The sequence below is a fragment of the Carettochelys insculpta genome, chromosome 1 (assembly GCF_033958435.1).
Source record: "Carettochelys insculpta isolate YL-2023 chromosome 1, ASM3395843v1, whole genome shotgun sequence".
NCBI classification, from domain to species: Eukaryota; Metazoa; Chordata; order Testudines; family Carettochelyidae; genus Carettochelys; species Carettochelys insculpta.
In genome coordinates this window covers 126,727,605-126,755,445 of record NC_134137.1, presented here as the reverse complement: position 1 = coordinate 126,755,445, position 27,841 = coordinate 126,727,605, and the positions used below count along the sequence as shown (strand labels likewise).

The 27,841-nt window shown below is 43.8% G+C and overlaps 1 protein-coding gene across 2 annotated transcripts in view; it reads left to right on the top strand.

The window, feature by feature from the left end:
• SLC9A2 (solute carrier family 9 member A2) overlaps positions 1-27,841 on the top strand; it is a 52,664-nt gene extending 24,823 nt beyond the window's left edge. The window contains exons 4-14 of one of the 2 annotated variants that reach the window (XM_074991390.1): positions 2,331-2,548; positions 5,317-5,519; positions 6,389-6,478; positions 9,538-9,608; positions 10,095-10,256; positions 11,314-11,410; positions 12,273-12,404; positions 15,309-15,399; positions 21,842-22,154; positions 25,272-25,314; positions 27,293-27,388. In XM_074991390.1, the coding sequence (XP_074847491.1) occupies positions 2,331-2,548; positions 5,317-5,519; positions 6,389-6,478; positions 9,538-9,608; positions 10,095-10,256; positions 11,314-11,410; positions 12,273-12,404; positions 15,309-15,399; positions 21,842-22,154; positions 25,272-25,314; positions 27,293-27,352 (1,480 nt within the window). In that variant the 3' untranslated portion in view covers positions 27,353-27,388. Of the gene's footprint in view, positions 1-2,330; positions 2,549-5,316; positions 5,520-6,388; positions 6,479-9,537; positions 9,609-10,094; positions 10,257-11,313; positions 11,411-12,272; positions 12,405-15,308; positions 15,400-21,841; positions 22,155-25,271; positions 25,315-27,292 lie in introns of both variants that reach the window. The other variant, XM_074991383.1, reaches the window with a different exon arrangement.

Sequence of the window (27,841 nt, the reverse complement as noted above, 5' to 3'; positions counted from 1 at the left end):
TCAGAATCTATTTTTGCTTTCTCCTACAGACAGACAAGAGACACCATCCTACTGGAAACCACAAAGCAATGCCCTAGATGCCAGATTTAAGAAATGTGTGGGTCCAAGTTTGGCCAGAGTTTTTTGTGATTCTTTGTTTTATAACATGTATTTGAGTTGTACAAGGAAGTAAATTGTGCTCACATGCTGGTGGAACCCACAAACCTCCTGGGTGTGGTGTACTGTCCCATCTAGTGGCACTGAGACCACGTGGGCTATGTCTACACAGCAGCTTTATTTCAAAATAAGACATTCGGGAACAGCTATTCTGAAATAGCTTATTTTGAAATAACACAGCTACCTACGGGCTACGTCTACACTGCATTCCCCTTTTGGAGGCGAAATACACACGAGGGAGATAGAAAATGTAAATGAAGCGCTGATTTACAAATCTCATGCTTTGTTTGCATAATCTTGAGCTATCGTGTTTCTGGAAGAGACCTTTCCGAAGACAGAAACTGCTGTGTGGATGGGGTTCCTTCAGAAAAACCCCGTTTTCGAAAGAGCCCTTCTTTCTGAAACAAAATAGGAAGAAGGGTTCTTTTTGAAAGAACTTGCTAGTATAGAAACAGCCCCCTAATGCATTTCAAAATTGCACCCATCTCTTTCAAAACAGCATGTCCAGACACATAGTTTATTTTGAAACAGTGCCATTGGATGCCCTAAATAATGCTATTCCATGTCTTAACAGCAGCTATTTTGAAATAGGAATTATTCCTCCTGCAGTGAGGTTTACAAAAGTTGAAATAATGCTCTTTCTATTTCAAATTTATTTCAAAATACCACGTGCGTAGTGTAGACGCTAGCAAAGTTATTTCGAAGTAACTGCTATTATTTTGGAATAACTTTTGCTGTGTAGCTGTAGCCTTACAGAAGGACTAAAGTGTTTACTCTACAGCCTTAGCTAAGCCTTGCCTTTTGGCCCCTGTTGTAGAGGTTTGTAAGCTGAGCTCCAGAGATTCCAGGTTTGATTTCACCAGCTGGGATCTGTTGGCATTACAAGTTGGGACTTGTCTGGGATTTACACAGGGAAGTCTCTGGTGCTTGGGATGCACTCCCTCAGCAAGGGGAAGTCTATAACCCACACACCTCCAGGGTGTGGTCTCCTGTCCCATCTTTCAGAGAGAACAATGAGTCTACTGTACTGCACTACCTAGTAGATGGCTGGTTTTTAGCTCATGCAGTACAGAATCATGCACTAAGCTTCAGAAGTCCCAGGTCCGATTATGCCCACAGATGACTGTGGTCTGTTGGCATTACACAGGGACGTGCAGCTTTAGTGCAGGCTTTTTTTCAGGAGTCACATGCAGAAAGGCAAAATGGGCCCAGGTCTTCCCACCTCTATTTTGCAAATGACTGGACTCCATGTGGTGTGACCAAAAACTTATGTGTACTTATACTTATCCAGGTTGTAATTGCAAAATCAGCAAAGAGCTGTACTGGCGGTGGCATACCCCTTTAACTGCAGGCACATGGGATCAAGGGGGACAGTTGTTTGAGTATCTCAGCTATGGATTATGCTCTTAGCACCAGTGTCCCTTCTAATTTTTTCCATCTTTGTGCACCATCCCTAGAAACACATGCTGCCGGCTGCAGGCGGCTGTGGATGCTCTGCTAATCAGCTGGGCAGCCCCTGAATCTCTTCCGGGGGTGGGGGGCGGCTCAAGTGCTTCTGAGTGCCTGAGTTACTTTTGAAAATGGAAGTTAAGTGCCTAAATCCCTAAGACCTGTTTTGAGAATTTGATCCAAGACTTCTGTTACCACTTTCCCACTCAGAGTCGGTCTCTGAACAGAAATAGAGCATGTTATGACTACTGTGGTGAAGAACATAGAAATATTTATTACCAAGGCATATAGCGGAAGAAGAATTATGGATGTTCTTTAACAGAGATAAACTTCTAGGTCCTTGGCCCTTGCTGTCTGTGTATGTCTTAATAAGTCTTGGTTTTTTGCTCATCTGCTGGAGTGACAGGTAGTGTCTTGCTTTGTGTTTCTTTGAAGGGGTTGTTCCCTAAGCCTAACTCGTGAAAGACCCTGAAGAAGGCCTTTTATTTTGTCTGTGTGGGGCATGTCCATGATGGTACTAACTTGCTGCTGTGCGGGAGGGGGAATCCCCTCTATAAGTACATTATGCAGATAGATTTTAAAATAGGTCATTGATAGGATGAATTATGCTCCCAAGTGGTGGCCGGTATCGAAGGGAGTACTTCATCACTGAATATTTCAATGGTGTTCTCTTTTGATGAGCCAATTTTAAAAAATAAACTAAATGCTAATGCTTAACATTGCAGGATAACGGCTTGTGCCATGACCATGAATAAATATGTGGAGGAGAACATTTCCCAGAAGTCCTACACAACCATAAAGTATTTCATGAAGATGCTGAGCAGTGTCAGTGAGACCCTGATCTTTATTTTCATGGGGGTGTCCACGGTTGGAAAAAACCATGAATGGAACTGGGCCTTTGTTAGCTTCACCCTCCTCTTCTGTTTGATCTGGCGTGCGCTGGGTAAGAAAGTCTTGACATCCAGCTGTGCACCTGAGCATTCTTCACAAGTGGATGCTTTTTGTGACACAGGCCTTCACATGCAATGATGACTGATCTGTATCGGATAAGGGAAAGCTTATAGCTGCTTATGCTGGATTTTGGAGACTTACAGCTTCTTTCCTCACTATTGGCAGGTGATTGTAAACCTAAGCTTTAGGGATCGATAAAGCTGAGTTTCAATATTTCACATAATGGTCTCCCTGGCTGTGTCTACACTACAAAAATAACTTCGAAGTTGCTTACTGTGAAGTACAACTTTGAAGTAAGCAACTTTGAAGCAGAGCATCTATACACACCTACTTCGAAGTTAAACTTCAAAGTAGGGCACTATTCCATTCCTGGGAATGGAGTAAGGACTTCGAAGTTGGGCTCCCTACATCGAAGTTAACTTGGAAGTCAGGGAAAATGTGTGTAGACTCTCTGCTGGCTACTTAGATGTCGTGTCTAACTTCAAAGTTAACTTCTAAGTTAGCTCCTAGTGTAGATGTACCCCCTGTGTTTAGGTGTCCTTTATTACAAAGAGATCAGTTTGCTTTCCAAAGATCGCTTAGTATCAATCCTGTGCCTTTGAAGTCAGTGGGAGTCCAAACATTACTGAAACTAAAACATCATAATTGTCATAAACATTTTATTTGAAAGTACACATTGGTTTAAAAATAAATAAAATATAAAAGAAAACTCCCATAAGTTATGCAGGTCCACAAAAGAAAACAAGACTTACCTAATATTTCTTATGTTTATTCAAGTCAGTCATTGTCAGAGATATCTAATAGCATTAAAATGGTGAATACCATAATTAAATTTCTGTTTGCTGTATTGTATGGTTCTTAAGCCAGAAAAGAAGACTGTGTCTGCAGTATGTTGAGAAGAAACAAATGCTCTAAAGAATCTTTTTGACCTCTCCTATCCTGGCAGTCCAAGCTTGTTATCTTTCCTTCCAGGACGCGGTCCTGCAAAGATTTAAGCACATGCATAACTTTATTCACATGAATAACCCCATTGACTGAATCATTCATGCAAGTTAAACATGTGACTAAGTGTTTCCAGGATTTTAACTTGCATGTGTTGAAGATGTGTCATATGTTGTAAGACCCCGTTCTAAAGGCCAGGCTTATAAAAATATTTAGATACCTAATGATGCAGCTCAGTGCTTAGTGAGTCAGTTATTTAGTCACAAAGGGAGTTGGGTACCCAGCTGTGACTTTAGGTGCCTACATCTCAGAATTGGGCCTCAATGGGAGTGAAGTCGTCCCCTCTCTGCGGCCACCAAACCCTGTAGGTGTCAGACTAGCCCGGTGCTCAGGGTTTCTTCATTAAAAATTCTGTCAATACTTATGTTTTCCACCTCTGCACACGAACGGTTCAGCCTCACTTTACAATGTGTGGATGCATGTGCACAAACCCGAAAAGAATAGGCCACCCTCCACCTAACTCACCTGCAGGTGCAGTCTGGTAGGTGCACTCAGAGTCTGCTTACTGGATCAGGCTTCTTAGAAAATGGGGAGGCCAGTGTTTAGAGTGCTCATCCTAGAGGTTGGGGATGCCCAGTTTAAGTCCCCTCAGTCTTTGAGAGGGAAAGGTATTTGAAAGGTGATCTGCTGCCTCTGGGGTAAGTGCTCTAACCACTGCCTATGGGGTATTCTGACATGGGGCTTAATTTCTCTTGTTGGAGCTGGTCCGTGGTGGATAAATAATTAGAGGTGATTGGGGCAGAGAAGGCAAAAGTGCGTGAGCTGAGAATGACCAAGGAGCATCTTTCTGGCTTGCAAAAAAGAGCACGGGCCGGATTTCAAGTGATTTCACAGCTGAGAATTCTAAGGTGCCTTCATGCAACATGGGTGCTGAACTCCTTGAACTTCAGCAAGGTGGGGCTTGGGACAGACCTTTTTCCTCAGCATCACCTGCTGCCTGAGTGCTTGTGATTTCCAGCTGCCTATCGGTCTGGTCTGGTCACACCCAGCACGACTCTGCTTAAGTTCCTTTGTAAATCTAGCCTTTAGGAGACTAACTCCCGTAGACTTTCAGTGGGAATTAGGTACCTTACCTCTTGCAATGCATATATAAATTTCCTTGGGTGCTTTTTTGCACTTATCGGCACCTAATACCTTTGTAAACCAAGCCGCTAGAATCAAAGTCCATCGTTTTGAAAGCAGGACTTGAGCTCCTAAGTCACACAGGCACTTTTGAAAAGTGTTACCTAATATTTTAAATTAAAAAATCTGTCACTCTGGTAAATGGATCTTTCCTTTCTTACAAGCCCCAAAACCAAAGCAAAGAAAAACAGACACACTCTGGCTGTCTCTACACTTGCATTCCTCTTTTGAAAGAGGCATGCAAATGAGGAAATCAAAAATGCAAATGAGGTGCAGATTTACATATCTGGTGCCTCATTTGCATATTCTTCTTTTGAAAGAAGAAAAGCAGCGTAAACATATTTGAGAGAGCCCTTCTCCCCCACCCCCCTAAATGGGAAGAAGGGTTCTTTCGAAGATGGAGTTTACTTTTGAAAGAGCTATGTCTACACTGCTTTTCTTTCAAAAGAAGCTCTTTTGAAAGAACATGCAAATGAGGCACCAGATATGTAAATCTGAACCTCATTTGCATGTCTGTTTCAAAAGAGGAATGCAAGTGTAGACACAGCCTCTGTCTCATAAAAATGAGCATAAGCAATGATGATTGTATTGTCACGTCAATTTTCCCTTTGATGATTGTCTTCATCCTTTCTTCAGGTGTTTTTGTTTTGACACAGATCATTAATGTATTCCGGACAATTCCTCTAACTTTTAAGGACCAATTCATTATTGCCTATGGAGGTCTCCGGGGAGCCATCTGTTTTTCTTTAGTATTTCTGCTTCCTGTAGCTGTGATCCCCAGAAAGAAGTTGTTCATTACTGCTACTGTTGTGGTGATATTCTTTACTGTTTTCATTCAGGTGAGAACCTTCCTCCTTTCAGGTTTTGTTTCCCAGTTTTTTTGTAAAGAAACATTTGAGGAAAAAAATCAAAACATCTAATCAAAAAAATCAAAAAAATCAAAACATCTAATCTAACCCTTGTTAGAGGGTTTCGTCATAGGAACACACACACCTACAAATAAAATGTAGTCAGGAGCCAGGAAGCAAAGGGGTATCATGTATTTATTAGGAACTTAGACTAATATCTCAGTAGCATTAAAATAAAACGAAGACATTTTCTTCAGAAATAAATATTTTTTGCTGTTTTCTATTTAAAGGCAGCATAGCATGTTGGGCAAAACAGAAGTTTCTGCCTTCTTTTAAAATAATCAATAGAGGCTAATAACTGACCAGAATTCCACTGTCTCCTACTCCTACATACTAATTTCCATATTATTATTTAGTCAGCCCCGAATTTTAATTTCTAAAACAATAGCAGCCAGAAAATCTAGCAAATACATGTTTGAATTATGGAAGATTTGCTTCCAGTTTCATAAGCTTATTGTTTTGTTTTGTTTTATTATGGAATTCCTGAACACCTTTTTTACTGGGGAAAAAATGGTTGCCATTAGTAAGTGGAATGTCACTAATGGGATTTGTCAGATGAATGCATCCTCTTTTAATGGTTACCAATCGTTTGCAGGAGATTTCCTAGTGAGACTGTGTTATGGGAGGGAGTACATTGCCAACTAAAGACGACGCTTGCTAATTATGGGGGTAAATTCATAATTGAAAATATAATTGTCACAGTTTTGACAGAGAGGAAAGAAGGCTGTTTTCTAAAATGTATTTTTATTTTCCATTATATCTATGAGTAAATGAGGACTTTTTTGCTGTTTCCTATAAAGGGAATAACAATTCGTCCACTGGTGGAGTTTCTGGATGTTAAACGATCAAATAAAAAGGAGCCAGCTGTCAGTGAAGAAATATACAATCGGGTAAGATATCATCATGGGGTGAACTCCTGGCTCTGTTAAGCTGGGTCTACACGTGCACGCTACTTCGAAGTAGCGGCACCAACTTCGAAATAGCGCCCGTCGCGTCTACACGCGTCGGGTGCTATTTCGAAGTTAACTTCGACGTTAGGCGGCGAGACGTCGAAGTCGCTAACCTCATGAGGAGATAGGAATAGCGCCCTACTTCGACGTTCAACGTCGAAGTAGGGACCGTGTAGACGATCCGCGTCCTGCAACGTCGAAATTGCTGGGTCCTCCATGGCGGCCATCAGCTGGGGGGTTGAGAGATGCTCTCTCTCCATCCCCTGCGGGGCTCTATGGTCACCGTGGGCAGCAGCCCTTAGCCCAGGGCTTCTGGCTGCTTCTGCGGCAGCTGGGGATCTATGCTGCAGGCACAGGGTCTGCAACCAGTTCTCAGCTCTGTGTATCTTGTGTTGTTTAGTGCAACTGTGTCTGGGAGGGGCCCTTTAAGGGAGCGGCTGGCTGTTGAGTCCGCCCTGTGACCCTGTCTGCAGCTGTGCCTGGCATCCCTATTTCGATGTGTGCTACTTTGACGTGTAGACGTTCCCTCGCTGCGCCTATTTCGATGTTGGGCTGAGCAACGTCGAAGTTGAACATCGACGTTGCCGGCCCTGGAGGACGTGTAGACGTTATTCATCGAAATAGACTATTTCGATGTCGAAACATCGAAATAAGCTATTTCGATGTTGGCTGCACGTGTAGACGTAGCCTTAATGGCAATGGCAAAACTCCAGTTAGTTTCAGTATGGCCAGATTTTACCTGAAATTGACAGAAGGAGATTTATCAGTTTGGATTTAATTCTATAACCTTTCTTTTTAATGTATATACTTGCTTTTGGATTGTTCATTGTTGATCTGCTGTGATAAAATTAATTTCCATTGTTCTTTGTAGGTTGCTGCAGTTTTAAGACTTGCCTGCGCTAAAATATTGTCACTTATTTAACTAAATTGATTTTAAATTCAGCTAGTCAAATTATTGCAAACCCTAATGTACACACATTTAAACCTTACATCAAATTTTCTCTGTACCTAAGAGACATATTCCCCTGGTTAAATGCCTAAATACATTTGTAAATCTCACCTTGGGTGCATCACAATTTGTAATTCATTTACTCACAGGACACCTCTGAGACAAAGGGAAGTGTTGTTATCCCTGTTTTACAGATGGGGAAATTGGGGTACAGAGTGATGAAGGCTCAGATTCTACAAGGTTTTCAGGCACCTAACTCCAGTTGAGTTTAGTGGCGTTTAGGATCTTAAATACATTTGAGGGTCTAAGCCTGATGCTATGTCTCCACTGCATCTGGGAATGAGCCTCCAAGCCCACATCCATAGACCTCCGTTAGGCTGTGGCCACACTTGACCAAAACTTCGAAATGGCCATGCTAATGGCCAAACTGAAGAATACTAATGAGGCGCTGAATTGACTATTCAGTGCCTCATTAGCATTAGGACTCTTCTAGCTGCAGCGCTTCGAAAGCGCTGCTTTCGAATGCGCACGGCTTGGCTACACGGAGGTCCTTTTTCGAAATGACCCCACACATTTCGAAATCCCCTTATTCCTCCTCAGCTGAGAGGAATATGGGGATTTTGAAAAGTATGGGGTCCTTTCAAAAAGGACCCCCATGTAGCTGTGCAGCAGCTGGAAGTGTCCTAATGCTAATGTGGCGCTGAATATTCAATTCAGCGCCTCATTAGTATTCTTCAATTTGGCTATTACCATGGCCATTTCGAAGTTTTGGCTAAGTGTGGCCACAGCCTTAGTGGGGCTCATATTATTACAGGTTGAACCTATCTAGTCTAGCGCTCTCTGGTCCAGCAACATCTGTGGTTCGTCATGATTTTAGGTAGCCAGATGACCAAGTTTCCCACAGTTCCATAAAGTTTGTTTACAGCCACCTGTCCTGGCTCTCAGTGTTCTGTGCTGCTATTTAGCTGTAATTTACCCCGAAATGTCTTCTAAGAGCCCAGTAAGCAGTGGAAGTGTTGGTTATGCTGCTAGACAGTATTGACAATTGACCTCCCCTGGTTTGGCAAATTCTCTGGTGTGGCACCAGTCAGGTCCCAAGGATGCTGGAGTAGAGAGGTTCAACGAAAAATAACTGTTTAAATGTTGCTTCTCAGGCTCTTAATTCCCTTCTACTCCCCTGTTTGAGATCCCAAGTTACATCAAACCATGTGTACACAGATATATTTATGCACACTAGCATGAGCCTTGCTAACACAAATTTGTGCACTTGGGCTGTGAGGCTTGCTGCTAGATGAAGTGTAGCCATACCCTAAAAGGTTTGCCCTAACATCACACAGGAAGTCTGTGATGCATTAGAGATTGGAGTAAGGTCTCCTGGCTCCTTGCCACAATCAGTAGCACAATCTAAAGCAATATAAACACGGATTAAACTGGCTTAAGTGCATGATGTTGACCCTTCTAACCTGTGGTTATAGGATTCAACTTTACATTGGCTCCACTCAATTGACATTTCAACTGAGTTTAACTGGTGCAACTTTTCTATTACAGACTAGACCTTAGTGACTTAACTAAGCTATAAAGCCACGGTATCCAATACTCTTCCTGTTCGCCACATGTGGTGAGCTGGACATTGGGGTGTGCTGAAATGTGGCTCCTTAGAGCTGCACATATGGCGTGCCCTCTGCCCACTCCATGCATGCGCCCCACCACTTGGTGGGACAAGCATGTGGTGGCAGTGGCGGCAGTGGCTTCTGCAGCTCTTGCCTGGAGCCGCGGGCTACTGTGGCCCCGGCAGCTGCATCCCGCTGCACCCCAGGTGTGTCTTGCATGGGAGCGGCTCCAGTGGTGGTGCAGCTCCAAAGGCAGTTTGCACAGGGTGGGAGGGGGAGTTCCTGATGTGGGGGGTGGGGGGGTGCCTTGGTCAGAGATGGGAGGAGGGCTGTGGCGATCCTTGCATTTCTATTGGACACCACTGCAAAGTGTCATATCTAATACCAAGCTAAATGATGCTCATAAGAAATTCATAACAAATTTGTATTTTTGCCTTTAGTTCTTCGATCATGTGAAGACTGGAATTGAAGACGTGTGTGGACACTGGGGTCACAACTTTTGGAAAGATAAGTAAGAATGTTATTTAAATTTTTTTCCTATAGACGGGAGACTAAATTGGCTGAGTGGATGAGCTGGCTCAGCAATAGCAAAAGGAGCCAGTTGGGCAGCAGATTTATGCCTCGGGGTTTTACTCTTGAGAGTGTTTTGGTTTTAGCATGCCTGGGTTACAGAGCGAGACACTAGTACAGTGGTATTCACTGCTCCCTTTGTTAATTAGGCAAAAGGCTCATTAAAAATGATAAATAAATGAATGTAATTAAAAGCTAAAGGTTACTGTTAGGTGTGTGCATGAATGTACGTGACCCAGAAGCCCAGCAGAAAAGAAGATTTACTTTATCCTGGAGCATCTCATTCAATGATATTTGATTTGTGTGGCCCGAAATCCATCCCACAGGAAGTAACCTTCTTCTCCCTCACTGCAGTCATGGACTGTTTGCTTTCCTGAACTATTTATGACACAAACTAACTGGTCTGGTTGGTTTGCTTCACGCACAGATTTAAAAAATTTGACAATAAGTTTCTGCGGAGGCTTGTAATCCGGGAGAACCAGCCCAAATCTAGCATTGTTTCCCTGTACAAGAAGCTGGAAATCAAACTTGCCATTGAGATGGCAGAAAGTGGGATGATAAGTACAGCTCCTTCCTCAGCTTCTCTCAAGTAAGTAAAGCTGGTGTGGCTGAACCACCACGTAGGTGTGTGGGATTATTGTATTACAGCAGGTGTGTACAGGGATATGATCTCCCTTAAAACTTGCAGCCTCATGTTGCCTGACACTGACTGTGCATTTACCATTTCCTCCACAACGGGACTGAATTTAACGCCATCAGAGAGTGTGGTGGCTGTATCTTTGGGGCTGCTTGGGCACTGCCCCAGTAAGAGAAGTGAGGGGACTCCTTGTTGCTTAGGATTTGCCTACACTTATGGGAGTGGGTCGACAGGCTGTGATCGATCTTTCAATGATTAATTTTGCAGTGTGTGTGAAAACACGGCAAAATCGATCTCTCTGGGCTCAGCCATCGACCCTGGAGTAAGGGACGTCAGCGTGAGCCCGAAGATCCCTGATCTACACCAGGGAAGAAAGTTGATCCTGATACATTGATTCTAGCTATGCTAATGGCATGGCTAGAATTGCCTGTCTTAGTGCAGACCAAGCCTTAGATTCACCTTCAGCCCACCGATACCAAAGGTGACCTTTGCTCTTCCAAATTGGAGAGCCTGAAGGGTACATTTGGCACAAAGTGCCAGGCATTCCCACTGAGACTGAGACAGTGCCTACTCTTCTGAGAGCAGCTGCGACAGCCGGGACCAGATTTAGGGACGGGTGACTGTGTGGGATGCCTAGCTTGGGGTGCTGGGCTTAGGGTGATGTAAGTTATTCAAAAGTTTAACAAATGGAGGGGGACACAGAAGACATCCTTGGTCTAGGGCCAGCTCTGGGTACAGCAGCTCAGCAGCTAGAGGGGAGGCCTCAGGGGCACTTGGATGAGCATGTCCATCAAATCTGTAGTTTAATGGGTGTAGAAGTCTGTGAGAGAGTGTGGCATTTTGGTGTGTTTTAAGCTTTACCGTTGACTTCAGTGGAGTCTGGATTTCCCCCTTCACCCTGTAAAGAATTTTCCCCGTCTAAACCATTATTTTCTCTCTAAGGCAATAAATGAGTAACTTTAATTTGTATGGTCATGTAGTAAACATTTCTCTTTCTCCTTTGCAACAGTGACTATCTGGAAAATAAAGTAAGGCCGCTATCCTCTGAGGAAATGGATAATATGCGAGAAATCTTAACGAAGAATCTCTATCAAATACGACATCGAGTAAGGATGGAGTTAATATCTAATAGAATGTCCACATCAGTTGTGACCATAAAGATTATCTGTAAAATCCGTTCTCGTGCCAGAGTCTTAACTGGTGAAAATTAGTGTAGCTGCGGGTCTGCCCTTTTCATGTTTGCTGTTTCCATAAGGGCTGCACTGGCTTTTATACAGGTGGTAAAAGTTATTGTTATATTACATCCAGCTTTTGAAGGCTCATGTGCCCACAGCCCCATGAAACCAAACCCTAGTTTTGTTCCAGTTCAGTCATGCTAGCATTTTGGTCGGCTCTCGACGTGAGATTGGTCTTCTCATTTCTAGTGATTGTGAGGTTGTTTGTGTTGAGTGTGCATGTTGATGAGCTGGGAAAGTGGTGAAATAAAAGCAAAAATGACACTGCACTTACATCCTCCGGTGGCTAAAATGGTTGGTGTGTCTGTGTTTTTGGACAGTGTTCAGATGAGGAGCTGGCTTCAGCTCACTGGAGTTGAAAATATTTTCTCCCTTTGGTGACGGATCTTATCATCTTCAAATGAATGTCTTCTATGGACTCATTGAATGAACTAGCATGAGTCTGGTGTGAACAGTACATTGTCATTTTTTTCCAATTCTTTTTCACGATAAATATTGGCAGGTTTAACAAAGGCCGGTGCCGAACAGAACACCCGTGATAGAAATGACTAAACAAACGTTGACCTAATCACTCAGATTACCCTTAATCAATTTTTAATGTGAATGGGTTTGCAAGAGATTTGTGAAGCTTAAGAAAATGTAAGAGCAAAGCATGCGTTTAGTGCCATTTGGGAATCATCAATGCATTAGCCACTGTGCTTTTGAAAATGTTACCACTGTCTTTGTTTTTCAGACGCTGTCATATAACCGACATAGCCTGGCTGCAGATGCAAATCAAAAACAAGCCAAAGAAATTCTTATCCGCCGACGACACAGCCTGAGGGAGAGTGTAAAGAAAACCTGCAGCCTGTCTAGGGACAGACCGGTATTTGCACTTTAGCTTGTTTGTAGAAAAGAACTTGTCATAGTCAGGATCCCCTCTAAGTTGTGCCATCCATGGGCAGAATACGTTTTGTTACATGCACCAAGGCATTTGCAGATGTGCAGCGCCAGCAGAAACACATGCTGGTAGCTATGGGTGCTCTGCAAATCAGCTGAGTGGCACCTGAATCTCTCCTGGGTGGCTGCCCAAGCGCTCAACTTACAGGGAACGCTGATCATAGCTAAATGTCCTAGAAAAGCTTCCCTGAAACACAGGAAAACTGGAATGTGCTAGGGAACACACAAAAATCAGACATTTGCCATATTTGACACATAGACTCTGATCTTGCATCTTGTTCTGTGTATGAGTGCCTGAGTTTGTGAGAAACCCCATTTACCTCCCTAAAGCTCCATGCGGTTGCATCTGTGTGGAACATGTTGTGGGATCAAAGTCTTCTACTGCAGCGGTCATCACAAAGTGTCCCCAAAGAACTTCACAAACTCCATACATGCAGAACTACAGACCCACAATGAGAAGGTGCTGTTGCGTTAATGGAGCCTGTCTGGCTGAGGTAGTGCACGAGGACAGAACGTCTGTCCAGAGGATGCTCTGCAATACTGCAAAAAGGGGAAACGTTAACCAATCTCACCAAGCCAACCCTCTCATTTCAAAAGTGCCAGGCGTTCTGTAAGATTCACAGGCGGCACACAAGATCTCCAGCTTTGAGGTAGCGTATGAAAGATCCTTACCTTCCTCCACCCCAACAAGTAAATTTCAAGGCATGCAGTTTATTCTCGCTTCAAATACTGTCATGTGAAGAGCTAAGACAACCTGTAATGCAGTAATCAGAACCTTCAGGTCATTTCTGAAAGAGGGGGAAACGATCTTCCAGCAGAGGCCATATTTACAGTGGCTTTGAAATCCACCAGTCTGCCCACACTAGGAGAATGCAAAATTAACTGTTCTTTGAATATTTATTTTCACATTCCAAGTTTACTTGCTAATTACTGTATTCATTGTAACAGCTGAGGTCAGAGTGACACCTGCAAGAATCACTGTAGCTCATTATCATCATGAAGGAGGCTATCATAGCACTCATTGTAACACTGGAACTTGTTCTGGAAGTACTTTCAACTGTCAATGCAATACTTTTCTAACACGGCAGCCATAACTACACAGTGCCATGGTCATGCTAATAACTGATTTACTAGCCAGGGAAAGCAGAGACACATAGGGCAAAGAAATGTTAAGGGTGGAGAAAAAAATCCAGATGTCTAAGTCAGATTGTCAGAATACATGGACTGTAATTTTTTTAAAATAACGTCTTAATGTTGCAGTGTTTTTTTCTTTTTTCTTATTTTTTTTTTAAATACTTAACCAATATGCCTTCAGCTCAGTGCTCACAGGTAGCTACAGTATCCAGAGAACAAATTTCAGATAAGAAATTGATTTCTGTTTCAAGTTTCTTTTGGGAACAAAATGAGTGGGATGGGAACATGGGGAAAAATGGCAGATTTTTGGAAGCTACAGTAAACTCTTTCATATTCGACATTCTGTCATCCAGCGCTCTCCAGTAACCGGCATTTTAATCCTGAGTAAATTTTAATTACATTTTCCATAAGTACAGTATAGTGAAAGTAAATACAAATAAATACAGCAAATACAACATAAGTTTACAGTGTACGGTACTATTGTTGTTAGTAAATAGAGTACTCTGCATACATTTTTGTTTGTTAAGATCTAATCTTGTTTTTCTTTAGTGTTAGACATTGCTAGATATACCTATCTATTATCTGTTATTAGAATATTTGAATATCCAGCAACCTCCCAGTCCCGGGGCTGCCAGATATGAAATAGATATATCTCTTTATGGTGCCCCTTTAACGGCTACAGACTGGATGTATTTGAGAAATTTTAGATAAAAAATTAAGAGCTATATACTGCAAGGTACTTACCACTTTCTGGGAATTGCTACTGTCTTTGACTCTAAGGCTGTTTCTACACATGCCACTAATAAATGGCCTGAAATATGCTAATGAGGCATGTATGTAAATTCCTGGTGCCTCATTAGCATAAGGTCATATGATTTGGAGCCTGGAAGACCTTCCGGAAGACCACCCCCCTCCTCCAGGGGCCACGCTTCTATGGGCCATTTTGGAGTCCAGAAGAGCATCTAGTGGACTCCAAATCATGTGACCTTATGCTAATGAGGTGCTGGGAATTTACATATGTGCCTCATTAGCATATTTCAGCGTGTTTATTAGCATGCCACTTTCCTCCAAAAGTGCACATGTAGAAACAGCCTAAATGATTTTGATGGCGCATTACCTTGCAGTAGTTAGGCCAATAGGCCCTTATCTTGCAAACACGTGCTTACATTTATGAAATGAGTTGCCTCATGACCTCATTGGGATTACTCACATGTGCCAAGTTTCTCAGATGTATAAGTGATTACAGGATCAAGGCCTAGATTTGTTCCTGTGTGGACAGTTTGTAAGCTAATGTTCATACTCGACCTAATTTTAATAACGGTGATAAAGTTCTACAAAGGGATTGTGTAAAGCAAAATAAAGTGGTCAAGGAGAGGTTGGGGTTAAGAACATGTAATTAAGTCTGATCTATCGAAACTTTTTCTCTAGTGTAGAGACATGCTAACTTTAGTTTAGTTTAGTTTAGCCATTGGCTGAGGCAGGCCTTAGCCAGCAAACTGTTAAAAAAGGTTAATGCTGGTCTGTTCTAGGGAAAAGAGCATGATGTATGTTTATGTGTTTGCTAACCTCAGCCTAACCTTCAGTCCTTTTCCAAAGGTAGACAAACCAGTTCAGACTTCTCTCTTGCATTCTTGGTATTCATTATATGATATTTCATGCTACTATAACTTAACACTTTGTGCATTTATTTATACAGGCTACCACCAACGCAGCACGATTTCTGTCATTGCCTAAAGACGCTAAACTGCCAGAGAAATTACAAATAAGGCATAAAACACCTTTTAGAGGTAATGCAAAGTGTTCTGATGCCAGCAGCAGCATGGTTTACTCTACTGTACGTATGGGTTGCCCAGAGTCCCTAGGTCATAATTCTTAGGCATGCCAGCAATTTCATTCACACCAATATGCTCACTCACCTGAGGAAGGACTGTTGCTTGGTGAGTGTTAGCAGGGTTGTATACATATCCTGAACGATAGATGCAGTAACCTCGTCCGTTGTTTTTAGGACCTTGGGCGCTATTTGGCTGAAAAGCAGCTGTTGTGCGTTTTTGGTTTTTTTTTGTAATGTCGTCTTAGAGCAATGGTGCCCAGGCTTTTCCTGCTATGCTCCCCCCCAGTCTCCTCCTGTCAGTGATGGACTTTGTTTGGACCGGTCCTCCATTACTGCACATTGGGCTCAGCAGAGGAGCTGGAGCTGGGACTGGGAGCTGAACTCGGGCAGCGGGAGGAGCTGGCCTGGGAGTAAGGAGGGAACGAGGGCGAAGCTGCTGCTAGAAGTAGAGGTGGGCTATTTTAAGAGTGGAGCTGCAGCTGGGGCCAGAGCTGGGCTGCGGGTGGTGAATGCTGCGTATGGGGCAGGAGTTGTGTTGAGAGCAAAGTGGGGCTGGATGGCACTTCCTCCCTGCCCCCAGGGGCAGGTGGCACAGGCCCTGCTGCTTGCTGCCTGAATGTTCTTCTACCCCCCTTAGGTGGCCCAGGCCCCACACGACCACCTTAGATAATACTGTGTTACTTTGCCATTACAAAGTCGCTGTTACAAACTATTAGCAGAATTAAATAGAAGTGGCATTTTTGCACCATTAAAGTGTGGTGGTGACAGAATATATTTAATCTGGGATGAGATGAGGGACTGGAGAGAACCAGAGCCTGGACTCAAGGGTGAAATCCTAGCACCGTTGAAGCCATGAGTCTTCTGCCTTTGATTGCAATGAGGTCAGGATTGCCCTGTCAATATTTCTGTGGATAGGAGTAAGACAAAAATGGACACATCATTTGGAAAGGGAGTTAGAACAACATAAATATGTAAGTCATGGCAACATATCTGGAAAGCAAAATATTTAGTCTTTCATTAACATATCTTTAAAATACGAACACATTGACCCCATTTTCTCTTGACACCAGACGTTATGTGCAGCTAGGACCTGACCCTGCAAACCATAACTTATAGTCCTTGTTCACATAAATACCTCCATCAGGCCCCTCAACAGGAGGGGGAGGAAGGGAGAGGGAAACTGCTCTGGGGCCCAGTGATTCAGAAGGGCCCAGGTCTTCTGACTGCTGCTATAGGCCCTTTAAGTCACCACTGGAGCCCCAAACAGCATACTGCAAGGGATGCTGAAGAGCTGTTGAGGTGAGGCTAGCCCCAGCCTCACCTCTTTCTGCTGAGGCCCTGCTTCTTCTAGGAGCATGGAGCCAGCTTTCTCGCCTGCCTGGCTCTGGGGCCCAGCAGTTCCGTCAGCCCCTCTGACTTCCATATAAGTCAAGGAGATTTCTGGTGGCAGCTGTTCTGCACCACTGATGTCAATGAGAGATTATGATTTAGTTGGTGTGAACACGCCCGTATGAGTCAAGTTTACTTATTTGGGTGAGGGTTTGCAGGACAGGTCTCCACATGTAGTTCAGTGACCTTGACTTTCTGTGCTTATCTGTTCACGATAGGGATTACCTCCTTTAGAGCACCCTTAAAAATTGCCGTGTGGCAAGATGCTAACCTCTTGCTGCCTTCTCCCTTCACCTGAAAGCATGATGCTAAAAATGGAGCGTCTTCTCTGAATTCCCACCCACACATAGCAGAGAAGAGGCTTTGTTCCAGGAGTTAGAAAGAATGAACTCTTAGAACCACAGAGTATTGTCCCAACAGGCTGCCTGATCCAAACCAGGTAAACAGTAGCCATTGAACATCTGGTAGGATGTTCTGCATTCTACTCCCAGCTCTGCCACTCACCTTGGGCACACGACTTTATGTGCATCCATGTCTCACTCTTTACCTGCTTTTGCAAAGTGCTTTTTGTGCTATAAATGAAGCCCTATCAGTGTGCTCCAAGGACCCTGAGGCAGCTCACCCAGCATGTTGGTCCATGGATGAATTTCTTTCTCTGTCGGTGATGTGTCTTTCTGGACATTGTAGTATATTTCATGCCCCAAATAACTCAGTGTTTGAGAAAGGGTGTTTAGGTATTTGGTTTTTCATGATTTTTAAACATTTTTTCTGTGGAAATAAGATGGCCTTTGTGAAGAATTTCATTTAGCTCAAAACTGAATTTTCTGAAGAAAAATGGTGTCAATGGAACATAAGAACGGCCATACTGGGTCAGACCTAAGGTCCATCCAGCCCAGTAGCCTGTCTGCTGACAGTGGCCAGTGCCAGGTGCCCCAAAGGGGGTGGACCAAAGACAATGATCAAGCAATTTGTCTCCTGCCATGCATCTCCAGCCTCTGACAATCAGAGGCCAAGGACACCATTCCTACCCTTGGCTAATAGCCTTTTATGGACCTAACCTCCATGAATTTATCTAGCTCTTTCTTAAATTCTGCTATCGTCCTAGCCTTCACAGTCTCCTCTGGCAAGGAGTTCCACAGATTAACTATGCACTGAGTAAAGAAGAACTTTCTTGCATTAGTTTTAAACCTGCTACCCATTAATTTCATTTGGTGTCCTCTAGTTCTTGTATTATGGGCACAAGTAAATAACTTCTCCTTATTCACCCTCTCCACACCTGTCATAATTTTATATACCTCTATCATGTCCCCTCTGTCTCCTCTTTTCTAAACTGAAAAGTCCCAATCTTTTTACCCTCTCCTCATACGGGACCTTTTCCAAGCCCCTAATCATTTTAGTTGCCATCTTTGGTGTGCTCTCTATATTATTTTTATTATAATTTATAATTAGACAGAACCTGCTCCATTTGATTCTTTTCCATGTAAAGCGACAATCAAGAGCTGCCACTGGGCAGGTGCAATGCATTTACATTCGGTAAAACTTCTAGATCATGCTGCTCACCATAATTAGTGACATATGACCCCCGTGCAAACTTAGCCATGGACTATGTCCTTGCAAGCTGGTAATTATGTCTTTGCTCTATTAGAATGTAATGATGCCTTTTATTGTGTAACTCTGTCTACAGAGGTCACCCACTGTCACCTAGAACTAAACATTGAAAAGGAAATGTGCCTCAAGATAATTCTATTGTCAAAAATACATAAGTTGACACAATTAGGGAAAAAAAAAAAGAAATAAGCCTGCCACCAGAGATAGAAGAAGGTATTCTTCATGTGAAAATATGTGGATGAATGGGCAATAATACGAAGATATTTTGTTGATCTCTTCCTCCTTTGTGCAAGAGATATGTCAAGTGTACTACTGAGAACTGCTCCTATGATAGTCCCACAATGCACTGCTTTTAAATATTATTAAAATAGATATAAAGCAGCAAAACTGACCTAAATATAGGGAAAAACCCCACAATTCATTTGTAAATATGAAATGCTATAAAATTTGGAAGTATTAAAATTATGGCAAACAAGCAAATATTGATGGAAATTTTAAGAAATTTAAAGGAGTGATGATAAAGGGCAAACATTTGAATTATATCTCGCTATCTTCATGGATATTATCAACTTAAACTACCAGCCAATGACCATTTAAGAATATTTGTTGATAGATTAACAGTTTTCACTGAGACAATTTGTACTCTTCCCTGTGGGGAGACCAAAAACAAAGGATTTGAGGGATCAGGAATTCCATGAGACTTCCTGCCTGATGTTTTCATGACGTTGGCCTTGTTGGGGGCTTAGTGAGATTGGAGACATGGCATCCTTCCTTATTCTTCCTCAGAGAGGATCCTTTGTTTGGTGGAGTGCTGGTCACTTCATGCTACTTCTTAGAACTGCCTCTCCCCTGCTCCATGCAGCTACTGCAGGCAGAAGTGTGCATGCACAGAGATTAATAATGCGTGGTCTACACTTGGAAGAGAAGCAAGAAAGAAGCTAACATACTCTGCAGCAATCAGGGATCTGTGATGCAATGGAAAACATATGGGCCTTCTGAGCTCTGGTGCTTGGTGTGCTCATGGCTAGCCATTCCAATGTTGTTGGTTCAAATCCCACCAGGGTCACTGATTCTCTTATGGTCATTTATGCATCTCTTGACCCTGATCAGCTGTTGAGCCTGGATAGTTTTAATACCTGAGGGCTGATGGTGAATTGGGTAATTAGTGAGATCAATAAGGATTTGAACCCTAGTATATGGGGCAATATCTGAGCCCTCCTTCATGCTCCCATAGGGATTTGGAATATTTTGTAGAATGTTTTAATTACCCCATTTGACCATATATTTTAGCTTCATTTAGAAAGTGGATGAAACTTATAAATGTAATGCACAACATTAAGGCTATAAATAAGAGTGGTTTGTAAAATGCATAGTAAATTCCCTCAGCTCCATAACATAGCTTGCCACTACCCCAAGAATGAGCCCAAGAAGGTGGTCGCTCCTGAAATGGGCCATGCCTATTTTGACATGTGGGCTAATTTTCCATACAAAATCAATTCTTGTAGTTTGGGGAAGGCTCGCAGGGAAAAGGCAACCCATTTACACTGATTTGTGGTAGGTTGTTAGAGAACTAACTGGGAGCAGAAATGTCCACTTTTTTGGCCTCATACTTGGGGCTTGAGGCAAGTGAAGCTATGGTAATGATGGATTATTAAAGCTCCTTGGAACTAAGAAAGGAAAAAAAATTAGGAAAATTTGTGTAGGCTTGTGTTGTGCACCACTACTGACAGGATAGCCATGGTCAGTGAAATACAGTGATCCCGGAACTCCATTCCGAGTATTCTATTGTATTTATATAATACATTTTACCGTTGTTTTGTTTTGTTTTTTTTAAAAAAAGCCTGGATTATGGGTTCTTAATACCTCTAGACTGATGGCTACATTTTTCACCTGCCCTTTCATATATGAAGGTTTAAAATAATAAACACTTAATCATTTGGATTGTTACTATTATATTTTAAATCATGATCTTTTCTTTTATTGGACATGACTGCAGACTGGCTGGAAAGGGAAGGGGCAGGCTGTCACAGCTGTGCAGATAAGAAGCCACATGGTAACACCTGCTGCACTGAGAGAGCAGTGTATCCTCCTTTCTTGCCTATACAAACCCTAGCAAAGCAGTATCTGTGGGGCATTCCTAGGGCACGTTCTTCAGGGCTGGGGAGGGAGTATGTGCAGTAGACCTGACACTGCTACACTTTGAGGTTGAGCTGTACATTCCAGCTTGAGGAGACATACTCCTCAAACTAGCTACTGTGCTAAAAAGTGAAGTGTCGCCATGGTGAAGTGAGCGGTGGGTGGGACTAGCTGCCCCAGTGCTTGCCTAGCATTTCAGATGGGCAGGTATTGACATAGCTCGCCCACCCTGCTGCTCACACCATGGTGGCTGTGTTGTTTTTAGTGCATTAGCTCATTCAGAGCGACAGCGGGTATGTCTCCCTGAGCTGGGAATTATGCTTCCATTCAAACTGCAGATGTAGCATATGGGTGAATCTTCTAAACTACAATAAAAATCCTAGGTCACTGAATCTCAGTTGGGCTCTGACGCCCATCCCCACTACAGCTTTCAGAGCCTGGGCTGCTATCTGAGCATGAACACCTACACTGAAATGTTTTGCCCTGTGGGCCAAGCACTGCAGCTCAAGTCAGCTAATCTGGGCCAGTCAGAGCCATGCCAAGTGCCCTCAGAGCCCCATTGACATGGTTGTATTCCCTGGTCCCTTATGTAAGTGGAAGAGAGCAGATATACCATTGCCTAGAACAACTGGAAGGCTATGTTTACACTACAGAGATCTGTCATCAGACATTACTGTTGGAAGAGATCTTCCAGCAAAGCTTCTGTCGACAGATCGCATCCACGCACACATGCAGATCAAAAGAGCGATCCACTCTGTTGACAGAGTGGCCAGACTTCCTTGCTGCTCTCTCGATAGAACGGCCAACCAGAAGCACACCAAACATGGGTGTCTGATTAACTGGAAGCCCTGTCTGCTGACAGAGGACTTGCCAGAGTGTCCACTTGGGTTTTTTGTTGACAGATTCTTTCGAGAACGGCGTTCTGCCTCATGCAGGAGAGGCAGAAGGCTGTTGACAATAGTGCCAAATTCTTTTGGCAGAACGCATTTTTAGTATGGGCGTTCTGTGAGTTTTATTGACAAAACACTCTAGCGTAGACGTAGCTGAAATATATAAGGAAATGTCACAAATGTTTGTGAAAACATTCAATAGACTGTGCACAAGTGCAAAAATCTGTCTGAAATTTTCTGGGAAAACAGGCAAAATGGCTGGGACTTTTTATTTCTTGTGGTTGATACTGTGCATTGCTCATTGGTTTTGTTTTACAGCACTGTATAGGCAACAACACTCTTCAACTAACATTTTATTTTGTTTTAAATTAACAGTAGGAGATGACAGCAGTGACTCTGAATTGGACATTCCTACCACCGTGCTCAATTTAAAACCCAGAGCACAAAACATTTTGCGAGGTCAGAGGGTGCAGCCGCCGCGGCAGCAATTTAGAATGGATTGGAGGAATGAAGTTAATGGAGACCGTGAAGCAAGGGTAGATCACAGAGAAGCAGCCAACGAATCTCAAACACTCAGAGGGTTCAGACAACCATTGTTGTCGAGACCAAGGTTTGGAACGCTGAGTGAAGAAAATTTGACTGAACATGTTAGCTCAGCAAAACCAGTTCCACCACCACGAATACTCAGGTGGGCATCAGACACTGAAGGGCATAAAAACAAATCTGAGAATCAGCCATACTGATGCGTGCTGAAGTAGAACTATCAATAATAAACTACAGATTTAATTTAGTATTCCAAATTATGTGACTGAAGGATGGGATCTATTTTAAAAACTTTGTATGGCTCTTTTCGGATGTATGCCCCGATCATTAACCAACTGGATGAAATACTAGAACAAATACCAAAGCCAACACACAAAAGAAAATGGCTTTTATGAATAACTTTAAGTAGTTCTCTGACAATTGTGTTCTTTTTAATACCACCTTTCATCACATCATCTGCACTGGAACCTAATAACCCAAAGTTTGCTATTTAATTATCTATCTAAGAATATTTTAAATTCTCATACAATGAAGAGAACCTTTAAAAATACTCTATTACATTTATAATTTTATTTATGATCAAACTTTGCTTGTCTAGATCAGATTTTTGATGTGATTTGCACTGAAAATTGCACTATGCCGCTTTCCCACAGAACTTACAAGAGAAAAAAATATATTGCTGCAGACTATTAGAATGGCCAGTATAGTAGATGCGGTTGGGGGTTGTGAAGGCCAGAACAGGGTCATAAGTGGAAGACCTGGCTGCAGAAGCAGATTCTGAAATCTGATTCATGGGGAATGGGCTATAAAATCAGGTGAAGGACACTAGCTGCAGAGTAATATTGATTCATATGATCAGCATTTTTTCCAAGGCGCATAACCAATGAAAGGTGCTGAGTGCCTTGAATGCAGTGATGAATGACTTCCATTCACGTCACTGGGAGGAGTTAGCACTCAGCACTTACCAGGAGTAGGCGCTTAGAGGAGTTGCAGAGACTCCAGAAGGGTCTGATTGAAGAACTGCCTCCTGTGCTTCAGTGTGTGGCTGCTGTGGAAATGCAGCAGAATTGTTGCAATGCTCGTCGTAGGCTGAGGATGGGAGGTCTCACGGTTAGGCATGGAGCAGAAGTCAGGAAATCTGGGTCCAGTTCTCAGTTCTGCTTGTGTAGCTTATTTGGTCTCTCTTGTGTCCCCCTCAGTAAAAAGAGGATAATAGTCCTTCTTTTCTCTGTTTTGTCTGGCTAGAGCAGGGGTCAGCAACCTTTCCGAGGCGGAGTGATGAAATTTGACCTTTTGTCCTCTGTGTATGTTCCGAGCGCCGGTGATACATTTTCAAAGCCACTAAATGTCCTACTTAAAACAGCTTCATTCATAAATACCATGAAGATGCAGAGCTTTGCTGTTTAGGTGGTGTTTAGTAGCATTAGCTGGTCTTTTGTTAATCCACAGGCAGCCTGGCTTTGAGAAAGCTCCCACTACATGGGGGAGGAGGGGCAGGGCTGAGCTCCTGCCTCATGTGCCAATGAAAATCGGCTCATGTGTCACTCTTGGCACCCATGCCAGGGGTTCCTGACCCTGGTCTGGATTGTAAGTTGTGTGCGATAGGGGCTGTCTCTTATTGTTTGTTTGTATGGCATATTGCACAAGGGAGCCTCAATCTCAGTTGGAGGCACAAGACACTATCATAAAATAAATAAATAAATACATAAATAAATAAAATCCTGCCAAGGTGTGTGTCTTTTTAATCTTGGTTTAGCTGTCTGTTAGTTTTATTTATGTGAGAGGTTATTTTTCCCCTCGATGTCTCAAACTTTTCTAAATTCTACTGTTCAGGTTATGTGGCCTTCTGCCAAATGCAAATACTGAATTGTATGCAGCTGGAAACATGATCTTTTAAAAGTCTTACTTAAGGGCTCCTGTCAAGATAATTTCTCAAGTGCGGGGGGGGGGGGGGGGGTCTCAAAAATCTACCTTAGGACCAGTGCTGGCCCTCAGATTCTCCTAGTGAGCCACAGGTGCCGCTCTCTGGATGGGATCCATGCATCTCCCAGCCCAAAGGGCTGGCCCATGTGCCCTCTCTCTTCCCATACATCTCCCAGACCCACTCTGCCCCTGGAAGATTTAACCCCCTCCTCCAGGGTCCCCAGCAACACCACTGGTAGCACAGCAGGGTTAGAGTGGCTTGTGGTTGCTAGCTCAGTGCCACTGCCAGCATGTCTCAGGGGGCTGGGGTGAGGTGAGGTCAGCGCCATTTCAGCCATAGGATGATTTGGCATGGCTGTCCTGGGTCTCTGCTTTGGTGGGGCTCCACGGTGGCTGGCCCAGCTCTGGAAGGGGTGGTCCTCCGTACTCAGGTTAGTTTGCAGGTCCCTGGGTGGGCTGGCCAGCAGCAGGGATTCCCCTCCACTGCTTGCACTCACTATGGCATTAGAAGCCATGGGAAAGCAGAGCTATATGGGAGCCTGCTTCACTTCATCACCATCTCCCAAGCCAGCCCACGCTGGGGCAGGGGCGCTGTGCTTCCTGCTGCTGCAGTGAAGCTGAGTGACGGCTGGCTTGAGAGCAGAGGCTTCTGTGTTCCTCTGCTTACCCAGTGCTCCCAATGCCGCAGTGAGTTCAGGAGAATCTGAGCTCTGCTGCTGCTTTTAGGTAGGCTCCCCCATAATCTCCAAGCCCATGTTCCTTACGGCATTTAAAATTAAAGGTCATGGTTAGAAAGTTGGGTCTTACTATGTCGGTACTTCAATTACTTAATTTAGAAAAGAGTATAATGCTTAATTTTAAATGCATTTTGAGATTTATGAATGAAAATCAGTAAGTATACATACAGCATCATAAAGAACGGTTTCTATGACCTTTTTCGCTACACAAACTTTTAAATTAGCACGCTCAGCTACGGCATGCAATGTGAATTTTGTTTTTTGTTACCCTATGTCTAGCAGTTGAAAACGTACCCACAACGTTACTTGAGTAAAAGTACAGCTGCTGGGGCCGGGGGGGAGGGACGGGGGACAGGGGATGTACTTAAGAACAAGTCACTGCTGTCCCTCTGGAAACTACTTTTGTAAAAGTGCACACTCTATCTGTATTGTACTCAAGTATCCAGAAGTGAAATCAGCTTTTTGGCTGCGTCTACACTATGAGATAAATTTGAATTTCACAGTTTTAGCTCGATATTAAAAACATGACCGTCTTCATATGTAATACTGTTAACTTTGATATATTGAGACATAATCCCAATTACAAACTATCTGTATTACAGGACAGTTATAGCGTCTATCTTGAATTTAAAATCTCAAATCAAGGTTAGTGTGGAAGCGTCAAGTCCTTAATTTGAATTTGTTCCCCCCCCCAGAAGTGTCTCATACGTATCTCACGAAGCTACCCAGTGACCCTCCAAGTATGGCTACTTCATTGTGCACTGCTGTCAGGGGTGCAGGAAGATCAAAGTAAATCTGCAAAGTTTGGATTGAATTTGAATTTGAATTAAATTGGAATTGGAATTTAGCAGCCTAGCCCTGCAAATAAAAAGGGCGCCTATTATGAAAAGAATCCCTTTGCCCAGAGTGTCGCACCACATCGGTAGCCATCACTGCATCAGTAGCAATTAGTGGTAGCCCTGTACTGCAATCAGGAGCACTCAGTGTAGTGATCTGAGTAGCATTTCTCCGGCTTGCAAGAGAGCCCCAGCTTGGACCCACCAGGAGATTCTGGATCACACTGCCATTTGAGGAGAACAATCGGTGAAGAGACTTTGGGTGGCCAAAAGAAAAGTGGCAGTCTATGATGAGATGGGGTATGAGATGACCGCCCGAAGTTACTCCTGGGCCTCTATGCAGTGCTGGGTGAAGGTTAAAGAACTCTGGCAGGCCTATCAAAAAGTCTGGGAAGCCAACCACTGGTCAGGGGTGGCTCCACAGACCTGCTGTTATTATCAAGAGCTCCATGTGCTTATGGGGAGCGACCCCACCACAGAGCCCAAACTTAATTATGATACTTGTGGAGGCCCTGGTATTGATTCTGGGGTGAGCACGGAGGAGCAGTGTGGGCCAGAGGAAGCGGGCAATGGAGAGAAGGAAAGGAGCAATGAGCAGGGGACAGAGGAAATTGTTCTGAACATCCCTGAGCTCTTAAGCATAGACCTGGAACTGGTCCTCTCCATGGTGGGTCCCTCCCTAGCAGTCGCCTCCACGCCAATCCCTGAGCCCTCTGGAGCAAGCGGTTCGGGTGAGTCTTTATTCTGCATGCTAGAAGTGGGTTTGGGGTGTGGATAGCTATAGGGTTTTGCATAGGTACAGGTTTGCTAGCTGTGCTTCTGTGCCCCTCAGAACAGCATCTTAATGTTTCTCAGGCTGGAGCACTTCTCCTTTTCGGAGATCTCCTCGAAGGCCTCATCCAGGCACTCTTGTATTTTTTTCACGAGCTTCTTGGGCAGGCATCACCTGTTGCGGCTTCTATGGTAACACACCTTGCCACGTCAGGGAACCAGCTAGCGCTCTGGTGTCATGGCACCGCACAGCATTTTAGCAAATTTTCCAGGCTTTTGGTCACACAGCAGCAGGTGTTCCCTCTCCATTACTGTTAGTTTTATGAGGGTGATGTCTTCTTTGGCAACTTGCAGAAGCATGGCAATTTGCATCTGTTTTTTTTTTTTTTTTTAACATGCTTCCTCTCCCTTTACATTTCGCTGCAGCAGCTGGTGGGCGCTCCTTTCCCCACCCCACAATGCAGTTTTCAATCAGCATTTCTTCTCATTTTTCATGCCTCCCCTCCCCACTCCTGCCACGCTGTTATTGGGCTCTGTTGGGTGTTTCCCCTCCCATGTCCTTTTCCAGGCACCATTTGGTTTCAGTTCTCAGGAATCCCCATGCGTCACATGGGGGATTCCTCTGCTGTGCTTTTCCTCTCCCATGCCCCTTTTCATCCAGCCTTTCTTTGGATATTTTTTTCTTTACATTATATTTATTGTGCATCGAAGCCCCACCCACCCATATGCAGCCATCCATTTGTCACTGTCAGGACACCTGGCGGCTGCCCCTGCTTTGCAGACCTTCCCATTTCCATCAAAAGAGGGCAATTGCTTATAACTTACCATATTCAAAAAGCAGTGTGCTGGAGAAGCGATGGCAAGTGAGGTATTGTGAAATGCACACTTACTGTCCCATCCTTAATAACCTGTGTCCTTCAAAAGTATACTTCCAGTGATAGTACACAGAAAGACCCATTCATTGCACTTCAAAGCACATTGTCAATTGTATCCTAATTTTGACCTTCTTTTTCCAGACCCAGTGCCCACTGTTGCAGAGAAAACCAGGAGACGCAGGAAATGCAAACAAGATATGATCCTGCAGCACATGCAAGACACTCAGGCACAGCAGAACTTGACAAAGGACGCTGCTCAGTGGCAGCACAGTACAGCTGAGTGGCCTCAGAGTCAAGTTAACTTTAACGAGAGAATGCTTGACCTACAGCACCAGCAACTGTCAAAGATGAATGAGGCTGCAGGAAAGCACACTGAGGTTGCGGCAACGCTGACCAAGGTCGCCGTAAAGCTCCTAATGGCCGCTACCGAGCAGACAGAAATCCTGCATTCCTTGCTTCAGTTGCAAACCAAACCATCAGGGCATCACCTGATGGCTGGAGTCTCCCAAGGAGAGGGCACCCACCCCGTGACTGTGACGAGTCCCCTGGGGAGAGGTCGCCCATCCCTCATCGTTGGGGTCTCTGCAAGCTGGAAGGGAGGGCAAGGCTATCCTGCCGCTCTAGCCTGAAGGGTCACTGCAAAGGCTATTCATGCCCTTTTGAGAAAGCTTCTTTTCCCAGCCACTTAAA